General features: G+C 42.6%; 1 protein-coding gene across 2 annotated transcripts in view; it reads left to right on the top strand.

The window, feature by feature from the left end:
• The first annotated feature begins 2,332 nt into the window (after positions 1 to 2,332).
• The window catches only part of ATP8B3 (ATPase phospholipid transporting 8B3), a 137,712-nt gene continuing 113,953 nt past the window's right edge, over positions 2,333 to 26,091 (top strand). For both annotated transcript variants that reach the window (XR_009152748.1, XM_058163367.1), the window contains exon 1: positions 2,333 to 2,540. Coding sequence is in view for 1 of the 2 variants with exons in the window: in XM_058163367.1 (XP_058019350.1) it covers positions 2,480 to 2,540 (61 nt within the window). In the remaining variant the exon portion in view is untranslated. The remainder of the gene's footprint in view (positions 2,541 to 26,091) is intronic.

Consider the following 26,091-nt stretch of genomic DNA (forward strand, 5'->3'; position numbering starts at 1 on the left):
AGTCTAGTGAAAAGAAGGACTAGGGGAGACATGACAGCAGTGTTCCAATATTTAAGAGGATGCCACAAAGAAGAGGAGGTCAATCTATTCTCTAAAGAACCTGAAGGCAGAACAAGAAGCAATGGGTGGAAACTAATCAAGGAGAGAAGCCACCTAGAACTAAGGTGAAATTTCCTGACAGAACAATTAATCGGTGGAAGAACTTGCCTGTAGAAATTATGGGTTCTCCGTTATTGGAAGCTTGTAAGAAGAGACTGATTGTCTGAAATGGTATAGGGTCTCCTACTTGTGCAGGGGGTTGGACTAGAAGACCTTCAAGTTCCTTTCCAGCTCTGTTATTCTGTTATTCTGTCTAAAATGTTCAGTGGTCCCTAATCCCTATCTATGGGATTTGATTTTATATATATAGAATATATATATTTCTTCCTAGGTTTCATTCCTTATTTAATTTCTGTCTTTAAGGAGTTCTTGGTGTGTTGTTTAAATAAAACATAATTTAAAAGATAAGACTTTCTAAAGTTCTTTAGTGTTATAAGGCACAACTGAAGGAACTGGATATGGTTAGTCTGAAGAAGAGACAACTAAAATAGAATATTTTTAGTTCAGGATTGAACGTTGCGGTCTTTGGTGCTCTCAGAGCTTGGTGGTTTTCCTGCAGACATTTCATTACCAAACTAGGTAACATCATCAGTGCACTGAATGAAATGTCTGCAAGAAAACCACTATGCTCAGAGAGCACCAAGGCCCCCACAATGAGTACCCAATATATCAGCATCGTTGCCTACTTGAAGGTCTTGTTGGAATAAATTTGATCCAGAGTGAAGAAGCACAAAACTCAGGAAAATTTATTTCATCTTCATATTGAACTATTTCAGAGGAAATGGATGAATTCTTTACACTATAGGTTTTTAACAGGAGCCGAATAAAAATTAAAAAACCTCATTTCCAGTCAGCATACAGATAGTCTTCCACTTATAATCATTCTTTTAGTGACTGTCCTAGTTACGATAGCACTGAAAAAAGTGACTTATTTTACACTTAGGACTGTTGCAGCATCCCCATGGTCACGTGATCAAAATTTGGACCCTTGGCAACTGGAGTGTGTTTATGACAGCAACAGTGTCCCAGGGTCATGTGATCACCTTTTGCACTTTCTGACATGCAAAGCCAATGGGGAAGCCAGATTCATTTAACAACTGGGTTACTAACTTAACAACTGCAGCGATCCGCTTAACTATTGTGGCAAGAAGGGTTGTAAAGTGGGGCAAAACTCACTTAACAATTGCATAGCGACATAAATTTTGGGCTCAATTGTGGCCGTAAATCGGGGGCTGCCTGCAATGCAAAGAATCGGCATAATGGTTTGCAATCCAACATCCTTTGTGATTGCCGGTTTCCATCTGTGGGGGCTGATTTTCTACATTAGTAAAAGAGTTGGACCGGGGGCTTAGTGGCTAAGACACTGAGCTTGTTGACTGAAAGGTCGGCAGTTCAGCGGTTCGAATCCCTAGTGCTGCGTAACGGGGTGAGCTCCCGTTACTTGTCCCAGCTTCTGCCAACCTAGCAGTTCGAAAGCACGTAAAAAATGCAAGTAGAAAAATAGGGACCACCTTTGGTGGGAAGGGAACAGCGTTCCGTGCGCCTTTGGCGTTTAGTCATGCCGGCCACATGACCACGGAGATGTCTTCGGACAGCGCTGGCTCTTCGGCTTTGAAACGGAGATGAGCACCGCCCCCTAGAGTCGGGAACGACTAGCACATATGTGTGAGGGGAACCTTTACCTTTACCTTAAAAGAGTTGGACCAGACTATTTTTGTCTTCCTTTTCCAGTTTAGGATACCATGATTACACTGCGATGGGTCTTTAGTCTATTACCCATTTCTGCAAGGATTAAATATGAAAGACGATATTGGAAAGATGGTATCAGAAGCTTCATTCAATTGTGATGTCTGCAATTTTGCATATGGTCCAGAAATGAAATTAATGAAAAGAAAAAAAAACGCGAAAGGACATGCAGATCCCATTCTGAAATTAATAAAATGCCAGATACTGGAAATAATTAAAAAGAAAAGAATCTTGGAAGCATTTTCTGATATGAATCATCAAACCTTTGGATAACACTGCTGTGGGTGGATGAGGCAAATGGCTTATGCAAATTTTATGTTTATGGGGGATGAGTTATTAAAGATCTATTACCCTGAGCATGTCTAGGGGTAACATATCCTGATTATCCAGTTACAGTCTGGATTCCAAAACATAGGGCAGGTCCCTATATAATTGTCCATGGTTGCTTTGCCTTCAGCATTGAGCTAACAAGAGATGCTACCGAAGTAGCTGCTACTATCGTCCTCGGGAGTGTTTTTATGTGCCACAGAAAGACCCATCCGTTTTGCTCCACATTGGGGGAAAAAAAACCAAAACCATTTTGAACGGATAAGTAAAATCCCAGACTACTTTATTTGTTGAACGGAGCTGTGAGATGCAGAAAGACTCCAAGTCGCGAGAAGAAGATTTTAAAAATGGGAAACAGATTAATCCAGGTAAAACCCATTCCCCATCTTTCAGAATTGATTGCCTCAGAGCTACTGTGCATTTGGTGACGTTGTGACCACGTATAGTTTTATTTTGCGCAGAAGATGCATGACTGTAAGTGGTAGAAGTTTCCTTGTCGGTATCTCAAATGGTTCGTGATCCGGGACATCTTAAAAGTTTTCTTCTGAAAGATCTTATTTGGTTTATGGCAGAGGTCTTCAAATTCGGCAGCTTTAAGACTCGTGGACTTCAGTTCCTAGAATTGAACAGAACTGAATTCTATTCAATTATATTATAATGAATATTATAATATTATAATGAATATATTATAATTATATAATATATATATAATATATATTATATATTATAATATATATTATAATGAATATATATTATAATATATAATATATATATTATAATATATATGATAATTAATATATATTATAATGAATATAATATAATATAATTCTATTCTATTGAATAGAATTGAATTCTCCAGCCAGCATAGCATAGCATAGCATAGCACAGCATAGCATAGCATAGCATAGCATAGCTGGCTGGAGAATTCTGGGAGTTGAAGTCCACAAGTCTTAAAGCTGCCAAGTTTGAAGACTTCTGGTTTAAGGGATCTTTATTTTTTACACAACACAACATAACAAACACAAAACACATAATGTACATTCCCTTTTTACAACTGTTTCGTAGCAGTAATCCCCTAATATTTACATTTTCTCCCAATTCCCTTTATAATATTTATATCCTTCTTGTCCAATTATCCCTTATTACTCTGTAATTCCTATCACTTATAATATTTAAATTTGTACCTTACATACATCTTGCATTTATTTGTATCTTACATACATCTTGCATTTATGTTTCTCCCCTTTCATCGCTATTCATTTTTTTCTAGTCTCCAGCCACTTGCACCATTTATCCCATATTACATAATATCCTGCATCTTCCTTTTCTTTAATTTCTTTTGTTAATTTGTCCATTTCGGCACAAACTAAAATTTTCTTTATCACTTCTTCCTCTGTCGGTGTATTTCCTTTTTTCCAATTTTGTGCGTATGAAATTCTTGTGGCCGTTATGATATGTAAGATTAAGTGTTTTATGTCTTTGGTATAATGTCTGGTAAATATTCCTAACAAGAATGTCTCTGGTTTCCAATCAGTTGGTTGGTCCGTTATTTTTTCTAGCTATTTTTTTATTTTGGCCCAATACTTGGTTTAAGGCAAGCTTTAAGCTTTGCTGGCTGAGGAACTCTGGGAGTTGAAGTCCACAAGTCTTAAAAGAGCCAAGTTTGCAGACCCCTGGTTTAAGGGATCTTTAAATACATCTATTTACCACAGAACAAACATGCCTGAGGAAACCACTTTTTTCTACCACATCACCATCTTTTTACCTTAACTAATCACACTCCAGGCCGTGAATCAGATAGAGATAAAGCAAGAGTCCCAAAGGTGCTTTTCAAAAGGCAACTGGACTTTCTTGTTTTTTTCCTTGAAGATGTTTCGTTTCTCATCCAAGAAGCTTGTTCAGTTCTGAGTGTTCAGGTGGCATTTTCGTTATCTGATCTCTTTGAAGGGCAGCTAAAGTATATGAAATGAGAAGACGGAAATAACAGAATAACAGAGTTGGAAGGGACCTTGCAGGTCATGTAGTCCAACCCCCCCACCCAAGCAGCAAACCATACACCATTTCTGACAGATGGCTGTCCAATCTCTTCTTGAAAGCCTCCAGTGATGAAGCTACCACAACTTCCGAAGGCAACTTCTGTTCCATTGGTTGATTGTTCTGTCAGAAAATTTCTGCTTATTTCTAGGTTGAATCTCTCCTTGATCGGTTTCCATCCATTATTCCTTGTCTGGCCTTCAGGTGCTTTGGAAAATAGCTTGACCCACTCCTCTTTGTGGCAGCCCCTCAAATATTGGAACACTGCTATCATGTCCCCCCTGGTCCTTCTCTTCAGTAGAATAGCCACGCCCAGTTTCTGCAACCGTTCTTCATATTTTTTTTGCCTCCAGTCCCCTAATCATCTTTGTTCCTCTTCTCTACACTCTTTTTAGAGTCTCAAGATCTTTTTTATTGTGTGTTGCCCAAAACTGGATGCAGTATTCTAGGTGTGGTCTTACTAAAACTTTTTAGAATGGCGTTAGTATCTCATGTGATCTTGATTGAATATCTCTGTTAATGCAACTTAGTTAATGCAACAAAATGTATTCTATTATCATCCATTACCTACAAGAGATTGCAACAGGACAGAGCAGTGTTTTTCAGCCTTGGCAATTTGAAGATGTGTGGACTTTAATTCTCAGAATTCCCCAGCCAGCATGCCAAATGAATCATTGCAGTTGTTAAGTGAATCATACAGCTGTTAAGCAACTCGGCTTCCCCTTTTGATTTTGCTTGTTGGAAGCCAGCTGTGAAGGTCTGAAATGGTGAGCCCTGGATGCTGCAACTTTTGTAAATATATGCTGGTTGCCAAGCCCCTGAATTTTGATCATGATTTATGCAGTTTCTTCGTTATGGCTTATGGTAACAAGATTCATGATTTCCAGGAGGAGGGTCAAACAAAATCAGGGGGGTGGATACATCTGTATGATTTAATTTTGGTTTTTTTATGTGCGTGCTGCAAATGTTGTTGCATGCACAAAATGGACCGGCTTTGGAGTATTGCATGCAGCTGCCAACTTGACTTTTTTTAGCCCTGAGAATATGCTATGTAATTCATTATTAAGACTTTAACAAGCCACTATTAAAATATTAGTTCATCTCTTACTGATATAAGGGCCGTGGTGTGGCTCAGGCTGTAAGAAGCCTGTTATTAAAACACAGCTGCTTGCAATTACTGCAGGTTCTAGTCCCACCAGGTCCAAGGTTGACTCAGCCTTCCATCCTTTATAAGGTAGGTAAAATGAGGACCCAGATTCTTGGGGGGGGGCAATTAGTTGACTTTGTAAATATACAAATAGAATGAGACTATTGCCTTACACACTGTAAGCTGCCCTGAGTCTTCGGAGAAGGGCGGGATATAAATGTAAATAAAAAAAAAAACCCGCATCCATGGTCTGTTCAGCAAATGATGATTAGTAGAAACCCTGGTGTGAACTGATGTGTGAATCCAGCCATTATGACTTAACCATGTTTAACAGCCATTGAGCAATTGAGAACTCTGGCATGTGGGCATGTGAGGGAGGGAACCTTTGCTTGGGTATATTGTGCAAAACCACCTATAATGTTTGTAAACAGTTTTGTCTCGTAACCTAAACAATCCACCTACCTGGCATTTCCTAGCCTAATAAGACCAAAAGGCTGGGTTAAAAATGACTCAGTCTGGCAGGTTGCATACTTGCATGCTAAGCTGCATCATTTGCTACCATCAAAAATAGAGATTGCAGTCAATTTAGACACAATGGTGTCAAACTGGTGGCTAGATGCGTCACACGCAGGCCACACCCACACCAGCTCTGCGAAGGGAAAAAAACCTTGCAATAAGTCACATGATGGTGCAATTTAGAGGGTTTTATTTAGAGGGTTTTAAAAAGGAAACTGATTTAGAGGGTTTTAAAAAAAAACCTTGGAGTTTTCATATCAAATGATCTAAGTGCCAAAGCCCACTACAACTACATAGCAAAAAAGGCTCTAAGAGTTGTTAACCTAATCTTGCGTAGCTTCTTTTCCAAAAACACTACACTACTAACCAGAGCATATAAAACATTTGGTAGACCAATTCTTGAATACAGCTCGCCTGTCTGGAACCCATACCACATTTCAGACATCAATACAATTGAACGTGTCCAGAAATATTTTACAAGAAGAGTTCTCCACTCCTCTGAATACAACACAATACCGGATGCCACCAGACTTGAAATCCTGGGTTTAGAAAACTTAGAACTCTATAAGCGCACTAACGTGCCTACCGTTCCTGTCCTATTGTTTTTCTTTTCTTCTTCCTATATATATATATGCTTATACCTCCTTATATTTACTCATATATGTGTTTATATACGAAATAATCTTTTTGTATGATACCTACATATATTGTTGTGACAAAAATTAATAAATAAAATAAAAATAAAATAAAATAAACTCTGCCGCCTTCGACAGGACCTGTGTTTAACTCAGAATCATCTATTGCAATGTCCTTCCTGTTGAAGACTACTTCAGCTTCAATTGCAACAATACAAGAGCAAACAATCTTGAGCAACCACTTCAATCTTGATTGCAGAAAATATGACTTCTGTAACAGAGTTATTAACACTTGGAACTCACTACCTGACCCTGTGGTCTCTTCTCAAAATCCCAAAAGCTTTAACCAAAAACTGCCTACCATTGACCTTACCCCATTCTTAAGAAGTGTGTAAGGAGCGTGCATAAGAACACAAACGTGCCTATCGTTCCTGTCCTATTGTTTCCTTTCATTATATCTAATTAATGTAGTTATTACATACTTATGCTCATATATATGCTTATATATTATATAGTTGTTATATGTCAATGTTTATATATACTGTTGTGACAAAAATTAAAAAAAGGAAACTGGACAAATAGTAAGAGATTGCACTCAGGCTGAGTGAGAAGGTGGCATAATCTCTTTACCCAACCAATCAATAGATGAGATAGGCCAGTGTTTCTCCATCTTGGAAACTTTAAGCTGTCTGGACTTCATCTCCCAGAATTCCCCAGCCACCATTTTTCTTTTTTACTTCTTTTTCGCACACATTGGTTATGAGCTTCAATTATTTAACCTTTCTCTTTATGTTCTTGTTGGAAGTATTTAGTTAGAATAGAAACTTTATTAATTTAGTCATTTGATCAAATCAAAAATATAAAATACAAATATGCAAGTAAGTACACACAAAGAAAATATGACCATAATAAGTCATCACCTCCCCACCCTTTTTCCCAATCAGATCTAAATATTCTTGCCTCTTCAAAACGGTCTTGAGAAATAAAGAGTGTGTCTTACTATAGGATTATACAGGTTTTGTTTTCTGCAAAATGTAAGAGAGTTTCTCAGGGTGACCCAGTATATTTTATTTTTTAAATAATAATAATAATAAAGTACAGTTTGCAGATCAATGTCTTGAATGACTTTTGTTATTGTTAGTCGCGAATTCATGTCCAACCCTTCGTGAACAACGATCCTCCAGGCCTTCCTGTCCTCTACGATCCTCTGGAGTCCATTTAAACTCACACCTACTGCTTCAGTGACTCCATCCAGCCACCTCGTTCTCTGTCGTCCTCTTCTTCTTTTGCCCTCAATCTTTCCAGCATTAGGCTCTTCTCCAGTGAGTCCTTCCTTCTCATTAGGTGGCTTGAATAACTGGTGCTCCACAAATGTGCAGTCTTCCTTCAAATGGAACTCCATGAAACTTCCATGGCTTGCTAGGGAGTCTAGCAAAACAAGTGCTAAACCACTTCGGGTATTGAGGGAGATACAAAGTTTTGGTTCTTGCTCTTCTCACGTCCTCAACCGTTGTTATTTGATGCTGTTGTAGTGTGTCTTTGATGCTGTCTCTCCATCGTCTTCTGAGTCTGCCTTGTGTTTTTTCACTTTCTCTTCTTTCTGTATATGCCTTATACGGTACGGAATCCCAGGACACCTTCTCACCGTTTTATTTGCTATTGAGGTTTTTAAATATTTCTTAATCGGGGGCCTGAATTGTATAATAAACTCGCATCCTGGACATAAACTGTTTCAACTCCTACCCTCAAAACGACGCTATAGAGCACTGCACACCAGAACAACTAGACACAAGAACAGTTTTTTCCCGAAGGCCATCACTCTGCTAAACAAATAATTCCCTCAACACTGTCAGACTATTTACTGAATCTGCACTACTATTAATCGTTTCATAGTTCCCATCACCAATCTCTTTCCACTTATGACTGTATGATTATAACTTGTTCTGGCAATCCTTATGATTTATATTGATATATTGACCATCAATTGTGTTGTAAATGTTGTACCTTGATGAATGTATCTTTTCTTTTATGTACACTGAAAGCATATGCACCAAGACAAATTCCTTGTGTGTCCAATCACACTTGGCCAATAAAATTCTATTCTATTCTATTCTAATAAAAGGATAACAGAATAACAGAGTTGGAAGGGGCCTTGGAGATCTTCCCCGCTCAAGCAGGAGACCCTACACCATTTCAGTCAAATGTTTATCCAATCTTTTCTTAAAAGCCTCCAGTGATGGAGCACCCATAACTTCTGAAGGCAAGCCATTCCCGTAGTTCAGGGGTTTGCAAACTTGGCTCTTTTAAGACTTGTGGACTTCAACTCCCAGAGTTCCTCAGCCAGCTTGGCTGAGGAACTCTGGGAGTTGAAGTCCACAAGTCTTAAAAGAGCCAAGTTTGCAGACCCCTGAACTAGTTTATTCTTCTCACTATCAGGAAATTTCTCTGCTCAAGGCCTTCAAGTCATTCATGGTTTGGAGCTGCGTTCTTGCTGCACTGCTTCAGGCAGATAGAATGATTTAAGCCTCGATTTACATTCTAACCAAGGAATTAATTGTTTTATTACAAGGCCAGAGTGCTTATAACAGATTCTGGGGTCATACATACCAGCTCAAACTAGAAGAACCGGCTTTGACCCACCGGCCCATTATTTGAACACAGTACCCCTATCTGAAGATGCTGGTACTATCTGGAACCTTATACCTTAGAGCAGAATCTTACCTCTGGTATCCCTTTCAAGGTACAATCATGCTCCATTTCTCATGATGCTAAATAACATACTGGGTATTTGGGATACCAGGCGGGGGGATTGGTCTAGATGACCTATAAGGTCCCTTCCAACTCTGTTAATCTTTAAATCTGCACCAAGTGAGAACATCAGGTAGAGCTACCACCGTCCTGGGTAATTGACTCCATGTTGGTATATTTTTCTGCTAGGAGATTTTTCCAGTCGTTCCCCTGGAAACTCACTTCCTATTCTAGGTAGGCCTCAACCTACGACCACAATTAAGCCCAACATTTCTGTTGCCAAGCAACACAGTTGTCAAGTGAGTTTTGTCCCATTTTACGACCTTTCTTGCCGCAGTTGTTAAGTGAATCACTGCAGTTGTTGTGTTAGTAAGGCGGTTGTTAAGTGAATCTGGCTTCCCCATTGGCTTTGCTGGTCAGGAGGTCACAAAAATGGTGATCACGTGACTCTGGCGCCCTGCAAACCGTTATAAATACATGCCAGTTGGCAAACCTCTGGATTTTGATCCCGTGATCATAGGGATGTTGCAACGGTCATAAGCCTGAAATATGGTCACAGGTGGGATTCACTGACCTTCCCTACCGGTTCGCAAATGTGAGCGTGCACACATGTGCGCTGGCTTCACTTGCACGCACCACCTTTCACACATGCTCTGCCTTCCCTGAATGCTCTTTGCTCATGCGTGCTCCTTCCATGCATGCGCACGGCCTCCCAAACGTGGCTAAATATGACAGCATTACGTCCAGATGGGTGGGCAGGGCCTATCACAGTCGCCGCTAGTGGCTCGCCCGAACCGGACAGAACCGGCTGAATCCCACCACTGAATATGGTCATAAGTCACTTTTAGCAGAGCCATTGTAACTTCAAACGGTCACTAAACAAAAATGGTTGTAAATCGAGGACTAGCTGCTGTTCATTCCATGTCATGTTGTCTGAAAGGATGGAGAACAGATTCTGCTGTTCTTCCGTTCATGGAATAACCTCTTGGCTATTTGAAGGAGGCTTATAACTATCCTTCGGCTTCTTTTAGCCACCTGAGATGGCTTTCTGAAGCCAAGGAATTGGTTGTGAACTCCCACAGTGACAACTGGTGCGGGGAGAAGAGGCCTGGCTCACACGTCACAGCAACTCCTTCAGTCTGCTGTCGCACTTCCCTGAGTTCTTTGGCATGCAGGTTGCTTTGGCAGAGGTCAGAAAAGGGAAGATTAATGCATGGTATGTGTTGATCCTCCTTTTCTGTCCTGTAGAACAGTAGTGGGTTTCACTTACCTTCGCTACTGGTTCGGAACTGTGAGCGCTCGCACGCAGTGCTTCTGCGCATGTGCAGGACCTTCTGCGCATGCGCAGAGCGTCTGTGATGACATCCGGGTGGGTGGGCGGAGCCTCCCGCTGCCAGTAGAAACCCACCACTGTTGTAGAATAATCTCCAAACAGGGATACAATACCTTTAAAGCAGAGGTGGGAGCTATGGCCCCTTTATGACCTATGGACTTCAACTCCCAGAATTCCCAGAGCTCCAGAGCTAGCCGGCTCAGGAATTCTGGGAGTTGAAGTCCACAGGTCATAACGGGGCCATACCTAGTTCCCCATCCCTGTTTTAAAGCAAAGATAGCAGCCGATAGTTTAGAAACAGTGAAATACAGCCAAAATAAAAATAATAGGGCAAATAAAAATCTGTGTCAGATGTTAAAACTCTAAAATAAACTGCAGACACTCCTGGAAAACAATACTGATAATCCTTGACTTCATTCAGTTAGCGACCGCTTGAAGTTACAATCAGGGGTGCTATTCAGCAGGTTCTGACAGGTTCTGGAGAACCGGTAGTGGAAATTTTGAGTAGTTCAGAGAACCGGCAAATTCCACCTCTGGCTGGCCCCAGAGTGGGATGGGAATGGAGATTTTGCAGTATCCTTCCCCTGGAGTGGGGTGGGAATGGAGATTTTGCAGTATCCGTCCCCTGCCACGCCCACCAAGCCATGCCACGCCCACCAAGCCATGCCATGCCCGCCACGCCCGCCACGCCAAGCCACGCCCACCAAGCCACGCCCACAGAACTGGTAGTACAAAATTTTGAATCCCATCACTGGTATAAGGTTTTCTGCTTGAGCAGCAAGTTGGACTAGAAGACCTCCAAGGTCACTTTCAGTTCTGATATCAAATCTATGCCAGCTTAATTTTTGCTTAGTTCACAGATGGGAGAGAGCCATTGGGAGTAAGAACTGGTAGCCTTCTCTTTTTTTTAGATAGACAAGCTAAGTTCCTTCTCTTGGTCATTATGGGAGGACTTTATGATCCCTTATCATCTTGATACTTCTTGGGGGAATCGGCTCCAGCATCTCCGTGTCCTTTTGAAGTGCAACCCAGAGAACTAAACATTGGCTTCTGGCTTTCCTAATCAGCACAGCATACAGAGAAACCATTCCCTCCCGTGATCTGAACATGATGTTTCTGTTAATGGAGCCAAGTACTGTGTTAGGTTTTCTTTAAAAAAGAAAAAAATAGGCGGCTTATTAGTACTCTTGGATCTTTCTCACAAGCTTTGCTAGGCCTCCCTGATTTAGCACTTATCTATTTGATTTTTCTTAGATGCCAAACTATTTACTCAGAGTTGGAAAGGATCTTGAAGGTCTTCGGGTTCAACACTGTACTCAAGCAGGGGACCCTATACCGGGGGTGTGTCAAACTCAATTTCAATAAGGGCTGCATCGGGGTTGTGTCTGATCTGCGGGGGGGGGGGGCAGAGTGGGCGTGGCCAGCTTGCCGTCCCTCGGGTCAGGGGCTCCTGTGGCGGCCTAAGTGCTCTGCCAGTGAAAACCAGAGCTCCATTTTCGGCTGTGATGGCCTCCTGCAACCCTCTGCCAACGAAAACAGAGCTTGGGAGAGCTGTGGGCAGCCTGCCTGAGCTCTGCTTTCACTGGCAGAGGCACTGCGGGCCAATCCTTTGCTGTTTCCAGTGTGGCTCCACGGGCCAGATCTAAGTACCCCATGGGCCGAATCTGGCCCCCAGGCCTTGAATTTGACACTCTTGCCCTATACCATTTCAGAAAAATGTTTGTCCAGTCTCTTCTTAAAAACTTCCAGTGTTGAAGCACCCATAACTTCTGGAGGCAAGTTGTTCCACTGATTAATTGTTCTCACTATTAGGAAATTTCTTCTTAATTCTAGGTTGCTTCTCTCCTTGATTAGTTTCCATCCATTGCAGGTACTTTGAAGAATACGTTGACCCTCTCTTCTTTGGGGCAGCCTCTTAGATATTGGAATACTGCTGACATGCCACCCCTAGTACCAGGGGTGAAATGCTCCTGGATCGGACCGGCTCGCGCGATCCGGTAGCGATGGCGGCTGCTGGTTCGGAGGACCGGTAGCAAAAATCCCTGCCCCTGCCCCCCCTGCCTCTGCTGAGCCGCACCATCAGCAGAGGTTTTTTTTTTACTTTTAAAAGGTTTTGCTTCAGCCGAAACATGCCTTTAAAAGTAAAAAAAGCCTTTGAGGATCCCGCCCCTCAGCTGAGATCGGCAGAGCCTTTAAACTTAAAAAAAATAATTTAAAGGCTACTCTGGGGATCTCATCTGATTTCCTCATCAGCAGAACCTTAAAAAACATGTTTTCTGTAGAAAACATGTAGAAAAACTCCTTTTAAAAGAGTCTAAGACACTTACCTGATTACTGATCGACCCCATGGCTTTTTTCCCAGCCGGAAAGCCCCAAGTTTCATTTTCAGCACCAGACAGAACTAATCTAACTTAGCTAATCTATTTCATCACTGAGTGATTAATGCTGTCTGGCTGAGGAACTCTGGGAATTGAAGTCCACAATAAAATAAAATAAAATAATAAAATAAAATATTTGTGCAGCTTTCTGAGACTGCAGTGTTTCTGTAGTGTTTCACTCTAACTACACAAACACACAAAATCTCAGAAAGCTGTAAGTGGTATTTTGTGTGTGTGTGTGTGTGAGAGAGTGTTGTGTGTGTGTAAAGTGTGAAAGTTGGTTTTTGAGCTTTTTGTGGCTATGTGAAGTATGAAGTGCAGCTGCTTTTACATTGTGTGTGAGTCAGTACTGTTGTGTTGTGTTGTGTGTGTGTAAAGTGTGAAAGTTGGTTTTTGGTACCTCTTATTGTTTTTTTATACTTGTTTATTATTTTTATTATTTATTGTTATTGGCCACGCCCACCCAGTCATCTGACCACCAAGCCATGCCCACCAATTAAGCCACGCCCACAGAACCGGTAGGGAAAATTTTTAAATTTCACCCTGCCTAGTACCTCTTTTCACTATACTAGACATACCAAATTCATGCAACTGTTCTTCATATGTGAGGAATTCTGTTTATATATCGCACTACAGTGCAAACAAAGAGTACAGTCACCATGTGCTTTACTGCTCAACTGTTTAACTGTAACAGGAAACAGGAAACTCTACTTAGAACAAAAGCACCTAGAGTATATACCATAAATCCAAACTTGTAAAAATTGCCATCTGCTGGCTGAATATTACTGTAGTTGTTGCATAGAAATACATTCCAATGATGAATTCCAACAATATGTTTTAGCCTTCAGTCCTTTAATCATCTTTATTGCTCTTCTCTGCACTCTTTCTAGAGCCTTTACATCTTTTTTATATCATGGCGACCAAAACTGGATGCAATATTCCAAGTGTGGCCTTACCAAGGCATTATAAAGTGGTATTAACACTTTATGAGATCTTGATTCTGTCTCTGTTAATGCAGGCTAGGACTGCATTGGTTTTTTTTTTGGCAACTGGAGCATACAGCTGGCTCATATTTTTTATTTATTTATTTATTTATTTTGTTGAGTACATATTAGATAATATATATAAGTATAAGCATGAATTGAATACATAAAATGAATACAATTAAAGGGAACATTAGGACAGGGATGGTAGGCATGCTGGTGCTCTTATGCACGCCCCTTACAGACCTCTTAGGAAGGGGGTGAGGTCAACAGTAGACAGTCTTAAAGGTTAAAGTTTTGGGGGTTTGGAGATGAGACCACAGAGTCTGGTAGTGCATTCCAGGCATTAACAACTCTGTTACTGAAGTCATATTTTCTGCAATCGAGTTTGGAGCGGTTCACTTTAAGTTTGTATCTATTGTGTGCTTGTGTATTGTTGTGGTTGAAGCTGAAGTAGTCATTGATAGATAGTACATTGTAGCAGATGATTTTATGTACTATGCTCAGGTCAGACTGAAGGCGACATAGTTCTAAATTTTTACCAAGGCATTATAAAGTGGTATTAACACTTCACGTGACTGAATATTTTTGCATAGATTTTATGAGAAAATATAAAGGAAAAGTTCTGTACATCTTTGCCAGCATTAGCCAAATATGCTGCTTAAACACACTAATGCCTTCTACATTGGTGTTTCTCAATCTTGGAAGCTTTCAGAGGTGCGGACTGCAATTCCCAGAATGCTGCAGCCAGTCTGGGGAAATTCCCTGATAGTTGGATAATCCTGGGAGTTGGAGTCCACGCTTTTGAAAGCTACAAAGGTTGAGAAACACTGTTGTACATGTTCCAATAAATATGCAGGGTGAGAATGGGAGTGGGTGTGAAAAAGATCAATTCGCTGCTTAAAGAATAATAAATATCTATTTAAAAAATCTCTAAAAGTCAACTAGCAAAGTCTGAAATTTTCAAGGGCATTTCTGAAGAGCAAATAGGAATTACACTCACAACATCAGGGATGGGCAATTATGGCCCCTTTAAGACCTGTGTAGTTCAACTCGCAGAGTTATCCCATGCTGGCTCAGGAATTCTGGGAGTTGAAGTCCATAAGTCATAAAGGAACCATCTTTGCCCACCTCTGCACCAGAGGTGGGTTTCAGCAGGTTCTGACCAGTTCTGGAGAATCGGTAGCAGAAATTTTGAGTAGTTCGGAGAACCGATAAATATCACCTCTGACTGGGCCCGCCCCCATCTATTCTCTGCCCCCCAGCTGAGTACCCAGCTGATCGGGAGGAAATAGAGATTTTGCAGTAACCTTCCCCTGCCATGCCCATCATGCCACGCCCACCAAATCATGCCACACCCACCAAGCCACACCCACAGAACATGTAGTAAAAAAATTTGAATCCCACCACTGCTCTGCATAATGTAAAACTGGAACAGTTTCAGAGATGCAGCCTTAACAACTAACAATATCATCATCTACGTTTGCAAGCGGGAAAAATCATATAAACATCTTGATGGAATAGGAATTTTGCTGAAAAGGAATACAATATTGCAGATTCTGTTCCTAATCCAGTGTCCTGACTTTTGGGGTTTTTTTTTTTATGTTTCTCTTTCACCTAGTAATTATTATCTGGGAAAATCACATTATCTATTAGATCTAACCTTAGCTGCCCTTGTCATGAAAACTATCCAATTTTGATCAGGATTTTCAAGCTCCATTTGGTGTGACTCCCCAAACTGAAGAGACCATGAACTTAAAACTTAAAACTACAGCGAAGAAGGTCAATTGACTCTTCAGTTCTTTCAGCATTAAGGTGTAGCTTATTTTGAACACTAGTTTTGTGTTTGGATGAAAGAGGCACAGGTATTCAAGAGCCATCAAAGCTTAGCCCCAGAAAATGCTGTTTTGCTGTTTAGGTTCTTCTGAATATGTTGGCACAATTCCAGTTTCATCATAGAATTAATTTCATTTTTACTTCTACTTATTTTTGCAACTGGATTACCAACCGCCATGAATAGATAACACTTAGCATGAGTAGAAAAAGAGAAGACTCCAACATCCTTCTAATATATTTTTTAACAAGCTAATACTTTGCATAATAAAGCTTCCATAAAAGAAGTTGTACAACCATGTGAAATTTTGAGAAACGTCAGGGCACGGATCAGGTACCCGGGCAATTGATTCTTTTGGATCCAGAGACAATAAACAAACTACTGAATAAAGGGATTTTAAGTTTTTTTTTATTAGCTCAAACAAACAGATTTAAAAGCATAACATAAAAAAGCATACATACCAAGCAAGTTGTTACCCAAATCTCTTACAAGCTTCCAGGAGCTCCTTAGTAACAACAGCAGAGATATCCCAAGGGTGGCCAATTTCAGAGAAATTTCAGAGAAATTTGACTCAGTAGTACATGATAAACTTCTCCTAAAACTAAAATCCTACGGCATTTCAGGACCTCTTCACAATTGGATAAATGCCTTCCTGTCAAACAGACAACAAGTGGTCAAAATTGGCAATGCTATATCAAATCCTGTTCCTGTCAAAAGTGGCATTCCCCAAGGTAGTGTTCTTGGACCAACACTCTTTATACTATACATAAATGATCTCTGTGACTTTATCTCAAGTTATTGTATTCTCTTTGCTGATGATGTCAAACTATTTAATACCACTAACAATACTTCTACCCTTCAAGAAGACCTTGACTTTGTATCCGATTGGTCCAAAACTTGGCAACTCCAAATCTCAACCAGCAAATGCTCAGTCTTACATATTGGAAAAAAGAACCCTAACATCAAGTATAAGCTTGACGGACATTACCTTACTGATGACCCCACACCCTGTCAAAGACCTTGGAGTTTTCATATCAAATGACCTAAATGCCAAAGCCCACTGCAACTACATAGCAAAAAAGGCTCTAAGAGTTGTAAACCCAATTTTACACAGCTTCTTTTCCAAAAACTCTACACTACTAACCAGAGCATACAAAACATTTGCCAGACCTATTCTTGAATACAGCTCATCCGTCTGGAACCCATATCACATCTCTGATATTAATACAATCGAACGCGTCCAGAAATATTTTACTAGAAGAGTTCTTCGCTCCTCCGTAAACAACAAAATACCTTATGCCACCAGACTTGAAATCCTGGGATCAGAAAACAGAACTCCACCGACTCCGACATGACCTGTGTTTAACACACAGAATCATCTCTTGCAATATCCTTCCTGTAAAAGACTACTTCAGCTTCAATCGCAATAATACAAGAGCAAACAATAGATTCAAACTTAATGTCAACCGCTTCAAACTTGATTGCAGAAAATATGACTTCTGTAACAGAGTTGTTAACGCTTGGAACTCATTACCTGACTCTATAGTCTCTACTCAAAACCCCAAAATCTTCAATCAAAAACTGTCTACTTTTGACCTCACCCCATTCCTAAAAGGACTATAAGGGGCGTGCATAAGAGGACAAATGTGCCTACCGTTCCTGTCCTATTGTTCCTTTTCATTATATCAAATTAACATAGTTATTGCATTCTTTTGCTTATATATATATTTTTCTTATATGACGTGTTGTTGTTTTATATCGATGTTTGTATACTGTTGTGACAAAATGAAATAAAAAACAAAACAAAAAAAACATGATGATGATGTAATCCATTCAGATGAGTCTGACTCTTGGCAATTCTGAGCCAGCTCTCTCCATGTCTTCCAATCCTGCACTATTTCTTTGAGTTTCTCTATGCTCTGGCTGGTGTCAGCTTTGATAGTGTCCAGCCACCATGTTCTTTGATGCCCTGGTTTCCTTTTACCACTAACTCTTCCAAACATAATTGCTTTCAGATTCCTAAGTAACCTGTGTTTAACACACAAAATCGTCTATTGCAATGTCCTTCCTATTAAAGACTACTTCAGCTTCAATCGCAATAATACAAGAGCAAACAATAGATTCAAACTTAATGTTAACCGCTTTAATCTTGATTGCAGAAAATATGACTTCTGTAACAGAGTTGTTAACGCTTGGAACTCACTACCTGACTCTGTGGTCTCTTCTCAAAATCTCAAAATCTTCAACCAAAAACTGTCTACCATTGACCTCACCCCATTCTTAAGAGGACTATAAGGGGTGTGCATAAGAGCACAAAAGTGCCGACCGTTCCTGTCCTATTGTTCCCTTTCATTATATCAAATTAATACTTCTGCTTATATATATACATATTTTAGCCTATATTTTATATTTTATACATGTTTTAGCCTATATATATATGTTTACATGATGTGTTGTTGTTTTTATGTCAATGTTTGCATATACTGTTGTGACAAAATAAATAAATAAATGAAAAAAGTCTGGAAGGGACCGCGGAGGTCTTCTTGTCCAACTTCCTGCTCAAAACAGGAGACCTTATACCAGTGGTGAAATCTGAACCAGTTTGCTACCAGTTTGCTGGCCATGCATGCACTCAGTGTGCTGCGTGTGTGCATGCACACCAAATGCACGCTGCGTGGCACATGCACACCAAATGCATGCTGTGCATTTAAAAAGCTACCGGTTCAGGCAAACCAGTAGTTAGCTATCAGTTCGGGCGAAAGCAGAAATCCTGCTTTCTAGCAAAGCTAAACCGCGCGGCACAGCTGATCCCCCCACCCTCGCTGTTCTACTTACCTTCCCAAGCCTCCTTTTGGCACATGCTGTGCGTGAGCACATGCACAGTATGCGCAAAAAGGAGGCTTGGGAAGGTAAGTAGAACAGTGAGGGGGGGGATCAGCTGTGCCACCCAGTTTAGCTTCTCTAGAAAGCTAAATTCTGATTTCCTGCTTTCTAGTAAAGCTAAAGCACATGGCACAGCTGGTTGTCAGATTGTAGCTTTTTTAAATTACCGGTTTGCCTGAACTGGTAGTTTTTATCACTACCGGTTCACCCGAACTGGGGTGAACCGTAGCAGAACCCGAACTGGAGTGAACCTGTGAGAGAGATCTTGGAGTCCTAGTGGATAACCATTTAGATATGAGCCAGCAGTGTGCAGCGGCTGCTAAAAAAGCCAACATAGTTCTGGGCTGCATAAACAGAGGGATAGAATCAAGAGCACGTGAAGTGTTAGTACCACTTTATAATGCCTTGGTAAGGCCACACTTGGAATACTGCATTCAGTTTTGGTCGCCACGATGTAAAAAAGATGTTGAGACTCTAGAAAGAGTGCAGAGAAGAGCAACAAAGATGATTAGGGGACTGGAGGCTAAAACATATGAAGAACAAGTGCAGGAACTGGGTATGTCTAGTTTAATGAAAAGAAGGACTAGGGGAGACATGATAGCAGTGTTCCAATATCTCAGGGGCTGCCACAGAGAAGAGGGAGTCGGGCTGTTCTCCAAAGCACCTGAGGGCAGGACAAGAAGCAATGGGTGGAAACTGATCAAGGAAAGAAGCAACTTAGAACTAAGGAGAAATTTCCTAACAGTTAGAACAATTAACAAGTGGAACGACTTGCCTGCCGAAGTTGTGAATGCTCCAACAGTGGAAATTTTTAAGAAAATGTTGGATAACCATCTGTCTGAGATGGTGTAGGGTTTCCTGCCTGGGCAGGGGGTTGGACTAGAAGGCCTCCAAGGTCCCTTCCAACTCTGTTGTTATTATTATTATTAATATTTCACCCTTGCCTTGTACCATCGATGGTGTCCAATCTGCTTTGAAAGCCTCCAGTGATGGAGCACCACAACTCCAGGAAGCAAGCTATTCTGTTAATTAATTAAGCTTCCTCCCATTACTTCTGGTCCTGCCATACGTTGCTTTGGAGAATAAATCAACCCCCTCTTATCTGTGACAGTCCCTCAAGTACCATAAGACAGCTGTCATGTCACCCTAATCCTTCTCTTTGGTAGGCTAGATATACCTAGCTCCCTCAACCATTCTTCGTACAATTTAGCCTGCAGACCCCTCATGATAAAGAAATACCTTATTTGTATAGTAGCCACTGCTATTATGCAGTGGCTACTGCTACATTGATGGATGCGGTGGCTCAGGGGCTAAGAAGCTGAACTTGTTGATCGAAAGGTTGGCAGTTTGGCTGCTCGAATCCCCAGTGCCACGTAACAGGGTGAGCTCCCGTTACTTGTCCCACCTTCTGCCAACCTAGCAGTTCGAAAGCACATAAAAAATGCAAGTAGAAAAATAGGGACCAACTCTGGTGGGAAGGTAACAGCATTCTGTGCACCTTTGGCATTGAGTCATGCTGGCCACATGACCACGGAGAAGTCTTCAGGCAGCACTGGCTCTTCGGCTTTGAAACAGAGATGAGCACTGCCCCCTAGAGTCGGGAACGACTAGTACATATGTGCGAGGGGAACCTTTACCTCTACTTATTGCTACATTCTGTGCAGAAACTCCCAACAGCCTCAAGATTTCTATCAAAACCTGGCACCATGACTTCAAGGCCTGCTGTGGTCATGAAACTGCTGACCGGACTTTAACTGGGTGGCACATGAGCCTGGGCTGGGAATAAAAAATCTGAGATTTTCACATTGAGAAAAGCTTTGAAGGTACATGAAGATTCCTCCCCTTCTCCTTAATAACTAAACAACAGTTAAAAACCAGCAGGTTAGCTCAGAATGAGCTTCTAGACTTGATATGATGGATAAATAAAAATATGCCACTAAACTTCTCAAAATAACAGCAGTCTTCTGCATTGCTACTACAGCATGCTCAGGAGATCTTAGAACATCCAAGGTTTGGAAACTGAAATGCCAAAAATAAAAGCGAGTAATTTATTTATTTGTGATATTAGAATAACAGAGTTGGAAGGGACCTTGGAGGTCTTCTAGTCCAACCTCCTGCTTAGGCAGGAAACCCTACATCTCTTCAGGCAAATGGATATCCAATCTCTTCTTAAAAACTTCCTGTGTTGGAGCATTCACAACTTCTGGAGGCAAATTTTTCCACTGATTTAATTGTTCTCATTGTCAGGAAATTTCTCCTTAGTTCTAGGTTGCTTCTCTCATTGATTAGTTTCCATCCTTAGTTTCTTGTCCTACCTTCAGGTGCTTTGGAGAATAGCTTGACTCCGTCTTCTTTGTGGCAGCCCCTGAGATATTGGAACTGCTATCATGTCACCCCTAGTCCTTCTTTTCATTAAACTAGACATACCCTGTTCCTGCAACCGTTCCTTATATGTTTAATCCTCGAGTTCCCTAATCCTCTTTGTTGCTCTTCTCTGCACTCTTTCTAGAGTCTCAACATCTTTTTTACATCATAGCAACCAAAACTGGACGCAGTATTCCAAGTGTGGCCTTACAAAGGCATTATAAAGTGATATTAACGCTTCACGTGATCTTGACTCTATCCCTCTGTTTATGCAACCTAGGATTGCATTGGCGTTTTTGGCAGCTCTAGAACATATTGATTTATATAGTTTCTCCTCTTGCAATTGTTACTCTGGGTGGTGAAGATTAAAGATTAAAACCACTACCACCAAGACATAAATAATGCTAATGAAAACAGAATAAGAGCACAGGAGCATCCAAGGGCAAGCTAATATAATCCATATGACTGTCATCGTAATGAGTCACATTGACAGGCTTATTAACATACCAAACCCAGAGCTGAGGGAACATCTATTTATTTATTTATTTATTTATTTATTTTGTCACAACATCATACAAAAAGATTATATAGTATATAGATCATCTAGATCTTTAAGGGCTTCTAAAGTTCCAGCAAGGTTGAGGTGAAACAAATCTCAGAGGCTGTGTTTCTCAACCTTGGCAGTTTGAAGACATGTGGGCTTCAACTCCCAGAATTCCCCAGATCTTCTGAAGCTTTTGTGTCAATAGAACTTCCAATATGCTGGCTCTTGAAACCGCTTAGAGAGGGCTGCAAAGCAGTATAAAGCATTATATATGTCTAAATGCTATTGCTATTGCTATTGCTATCATCAGCTGATCTTCCCAACTGGCTTTTGACAAGCAAAGTCAATGGGCAAAGACAGATTCACTAAATGACCATAAGATTCACTTAGTAACTACAGTAACTCACTTAACAACCATGGCAAAAAAGGTTGCAGAATTGGGCACAACTCAGGGCTGAAATCCAGCAGGGTCTGAGAGGTTCTGGAAAACCGGTAGCGGAAATTATGAGCAGTTCGGAGAACCAGCAAATACCACCTCTGGCTGGCCCCAGAGTGGGGTGGGAATGGAGAGATTTTGCAATATCCTTCCCCCAGGAGTGGGGTGGAAATGGAGATTTTGCAGTATCCTTCCCCTGCCACGCCCACCAAGCCACACCCACCAAGCCACACCACATCCACCAAGCCGCGCCCACAGAACCGGTAGTAAAAAAAAAATTGGATTTCACCTCTGGCACAGCTGCATCCATCACCTTGCTTAGCCATTTAAATTCTGATCCCAATTTTGATCGTAAGTCTGGAAATTTTTAAGAAAATGTTGAATAGCTATTTGTCTGAGATGGTGTAGGGTTTCCTGCCTGGGCAGGGGGTTGGACTAGAAGACCTCCAAGGTCCCTTCCAACTCTGTTATTATGTTATGTTAAACTGCTAACAGGTTTACCCACCTTTCAATTGAATGATTGACATTTTACATAAGTTAAATTTAGGTTGCCTCCTAAATTAGAAAGCATGCTATGCACCAGGAAACACAATGGTGTTGTTGCTGTTATTATTTCAAGTCGCCCGGTGAATTGGCTGGGCGTTACGGAGACCTGGTTGGGCGCAGAAGGAGGCGTGCCCCTTGTTGAGATGTGCCCACCGGGTTTCCGTGCATTCCATCAGCCGAGGGCTCAGGGTAGGGGTGGGGGGGTGGCGGTTGTGATTAGAGAGAGTCTGGAGCCGAGGGAGACCACTGTACCTCAGATTGCCGGGTGCGAATCCCTCTTTGTGAGATGGGGTCATAGGTGTCAGATGGGCTTGCTGGTCGCGTACCTGGCTCCTTGCTGCGTGACAGCTGCCCTGCCCGAGCTCCTGGAGGTGCTTGCTGGGGTGGCAGTTGAGACCCCCAGACTTTTAGTCATGGGGGACTTTAACTTGCCATCTTCCGGCTCGTCATCGACAGCAGCTCACGGCTTCCATGACGGCCTTGGACCTGACCCAAGTAGTTGATGGCCCTACTCACATTGGGGGTGGCACTCTGGACTTGATTTTTGTCTCTGGTCAGTGGTTGAGAGATCTGGACTTGAAGGAAATAGTCATTGAACCTTTGTCATGGTCAGATCACTCTCTCCTTCGCCTGGACTTTCTGACCGCCATTCAACACCGCAGGGAGACGGAGCCGATACGTTGGTTCCGTCCCAGGCACCTGATGGACCCGGAGAGGTTCCGGACGGAGCTTGGGCCATTTCCTGAGGGTCTGGCTCACGGCACGGCTGAGGAACTTGTTGCGGCCTGGGAACGGGCCGCGGCGGGGGCCTTAGACCGTGTCGTGCCGTTGCGGCCTCTGACCCGGCGCAGGTGCCAACCGGCTCCTTGGTTCTCCGAGGAGCTGAGAGGGATGAAGCGCCGGAGAAGACGCCTAGAGAGTTCCTGGAGGTCTAGCCGTTCGGAGGCTGATCGGACACTAGTGAAGTCCTATAATAGGGCTTACCTAGTGGCATTGAGGGAAGCGAGGCGTAGCTACATCTCCTCCCTCATTGCATCGGCAGATAACCGCCCAGCCGCCCTGTTTCGGGTGACTCGTTCCCTCCTTCACCAGGGGGAGCGGGATGACCCGTTGCAGGGACGTGCTGAGGAGTTTAACGGTTATCTATACGATAAAATCGTTCAGCTTCGGGACAGTCTGGACCAAAATTGCGGTGACTCAGGTGAGGCGTCTGAGGGTGGTCTTGGTGACATTTTATGGGATGAGTTTGACCCTGTGGCTCCCGAGGACATGGACAGGTTGTTGGGTAGGTTGAATGCCACCACGTGTTTACTGGACCCGTGCCCCTCCTGGTTGGTGCTGGCCGCTCAGGAGGTGACACGAGGCTGGCTCCAGGCAATTACGAGCGCTTCTTTGGTGGAGGGAGTCTTCCCGGCTGCCTTGAAAGAGGCGGTGGTGAGACCCCTCCTCAAGAAGCCTTCCTGACCCGCTGTTTTAGGTAATTATCGTCGGTCTCCAACCCGCTCATGGCGAAGGTTGTAGAGAGTATGGTGGCATATCAGTTTCCTCACACCTGGATGAAACTGTCTATCTAGACCTGCTCCAGTCCGGTTTCCGCCCGGTTACAGCACTGAGAGGGCTTTGGTCGCGTTGGTGGATGATCTCTGGAGGGCCAGGGATAGGGGTTGTTCCTCTGCCCTGGTCCTATTAGACCTCTCAGTGGCTTTCGATACCATCGACCATGGTATCCTGCTGCGCCGGTTGTGGGGATTGGGAGTGGAGGCACCGCATCGGTGGTTCTCCTCCTATCTCTCCGACCGTCGCAGACGGTGTTGACAGGGGCAGAGGTCGGCCCGAGGCGCCTCACTTGTGGGGTGCCGCAGGGTCGATCCTCTCGCCTTCTGTTCAACATCTATATGAAGCCGCTGGGTGAGATCATCAGTGGCTTCGGTGTGAGGTACCAGCTGTACGCTGATGACACCCAGCTGTACTTTTCCACACCGGGCCACCCCAACGAAGCTATCGAAGTGCTGTCCCGGTGTTTGGAGGCCGTACGGGTCTGGATGGGGAGAAACAGGCTCAAGCTCAATCCCTCCAAGACAGAGTGGCTGTGGATGCCGGCATCCCGGTACAGTCAGCTGAGTCCACGGCTGACTGTTGGGGGCGAGTCATTGGCCCCGATGGAGAGGGTGCGCAACTTGGGCGTCCTCCTGGATGAACGGCTGTCTTTTGAAGATCATTTGACGGCCGTCTCCAGGAGAGCTTTTTACCAGGTTCGCCTGGTGCGCCAGTTGCGCCCCTTTCTAGACCGGGATGCCCTATGCACGGTCACTCACGCCCTCGTGACATCTCGCCTGGATTACTGCAATGCTCTCTACATGGGGCTCCCCTTGAAGGGCATCCGGAGACTTCAGTTAGTTCAGAATACGGCTGCGCGGGTTATAGAGGGAGCCCCTTGTGGCTCCCGTATGACACCTATCCTGCGCAGACTGCACTGGCTACCTGTGGCCTTCCGGCTGCGCTTCAAGGTTTTGGTAACCACCTTTAAAGCGCTCCATGGCATAGGGCCGGGTTACTTACGGGACCGTCTACTGCTACCGAATACCTCTCACCGGCCCGTGCGCTCTCACAGAGAGGGACTCCTCAGGGTGCCGTCAGCTAGGCAGTGTCGTCTGGCGACGCCCAGGGGAAGGGCCTTCTCTGTGGGGGCTCCCACCCTCTGGAACAAACTCCCCCCAGGACTCCGTCAACTTCCGGACCTCCGAACCTTCCGTCGCGAGCTTAAAACACACTTATTCATCTGCGCAGGACTGGACTAGTTTTTAAATTTATAGGGGTTTTAATTGGTTTTAATATTTATACTATTTTTAATAATTTGGCTTTTAGAATAAGTTTTTTAATGGTTTTCTTAATTTGTACATATATGTTTTTACTTGCCTGTGAACCGCCCTGAGTCCTTCGGGAGATAGGGCGGTATATAAATACGAATAAATAAATAAATAAATAAATAAATAAATAAATAAATAAATAAATAAATAAATAAATAAATAAATAAATAAATAAAGGCGTGAGGCTCAGAGGATTCTGGCGCTCCAGAAAACTTAACATTTCCAAGACTGAGAAACTGCTGTAACCACGAGGGAAACCACACCCACAAATAAAAGGAATTCTAAAATCATCCATAAACTGAGCAGATACTTCTTTTTAAAAGGTCTGTATCGGAAGGCAAATCTCTCTGGGATGAATTGAACCTCAGCTTCTAGATTTTCAAGTTTCCACACCTACACACTGTGAAACAAAATAGAAACCAGATGAAATAGCATGTCACCCACATATTTAGGACTCTCCTGTTATAATTCACTGCATTCCTTCCCTTCACAATTTCATGGAGAGATTATACAGATTACACAGATTCACAGAGTTGGAAGGGACCTTGTAGGTCATCTAGTCCAACCCCTCCCCCCCCGCCCAAGCAGACCTTGCACCATTTCTGACAGATGGCAGTCCAGCCTCTTCTTGAAAGCCGCCAATGATGACGCTCCCACAACTTCTGAAGGCA

The sequence above is a fragment of the Ahaetulla prasina genome, chromosome 1 (genome assembly GCF_028640845.1).
Source record: "Ahaetulla prasina isolate Xishuangbanna chromosome 1, ASM2864084v1, whole genome shotgun sequence".
NCBI lineage: Eukaryota > Metazoa > Chordata > Lepidosauria > Squamata > Colubridae > Ahaetulla > Ahaetulla prasina.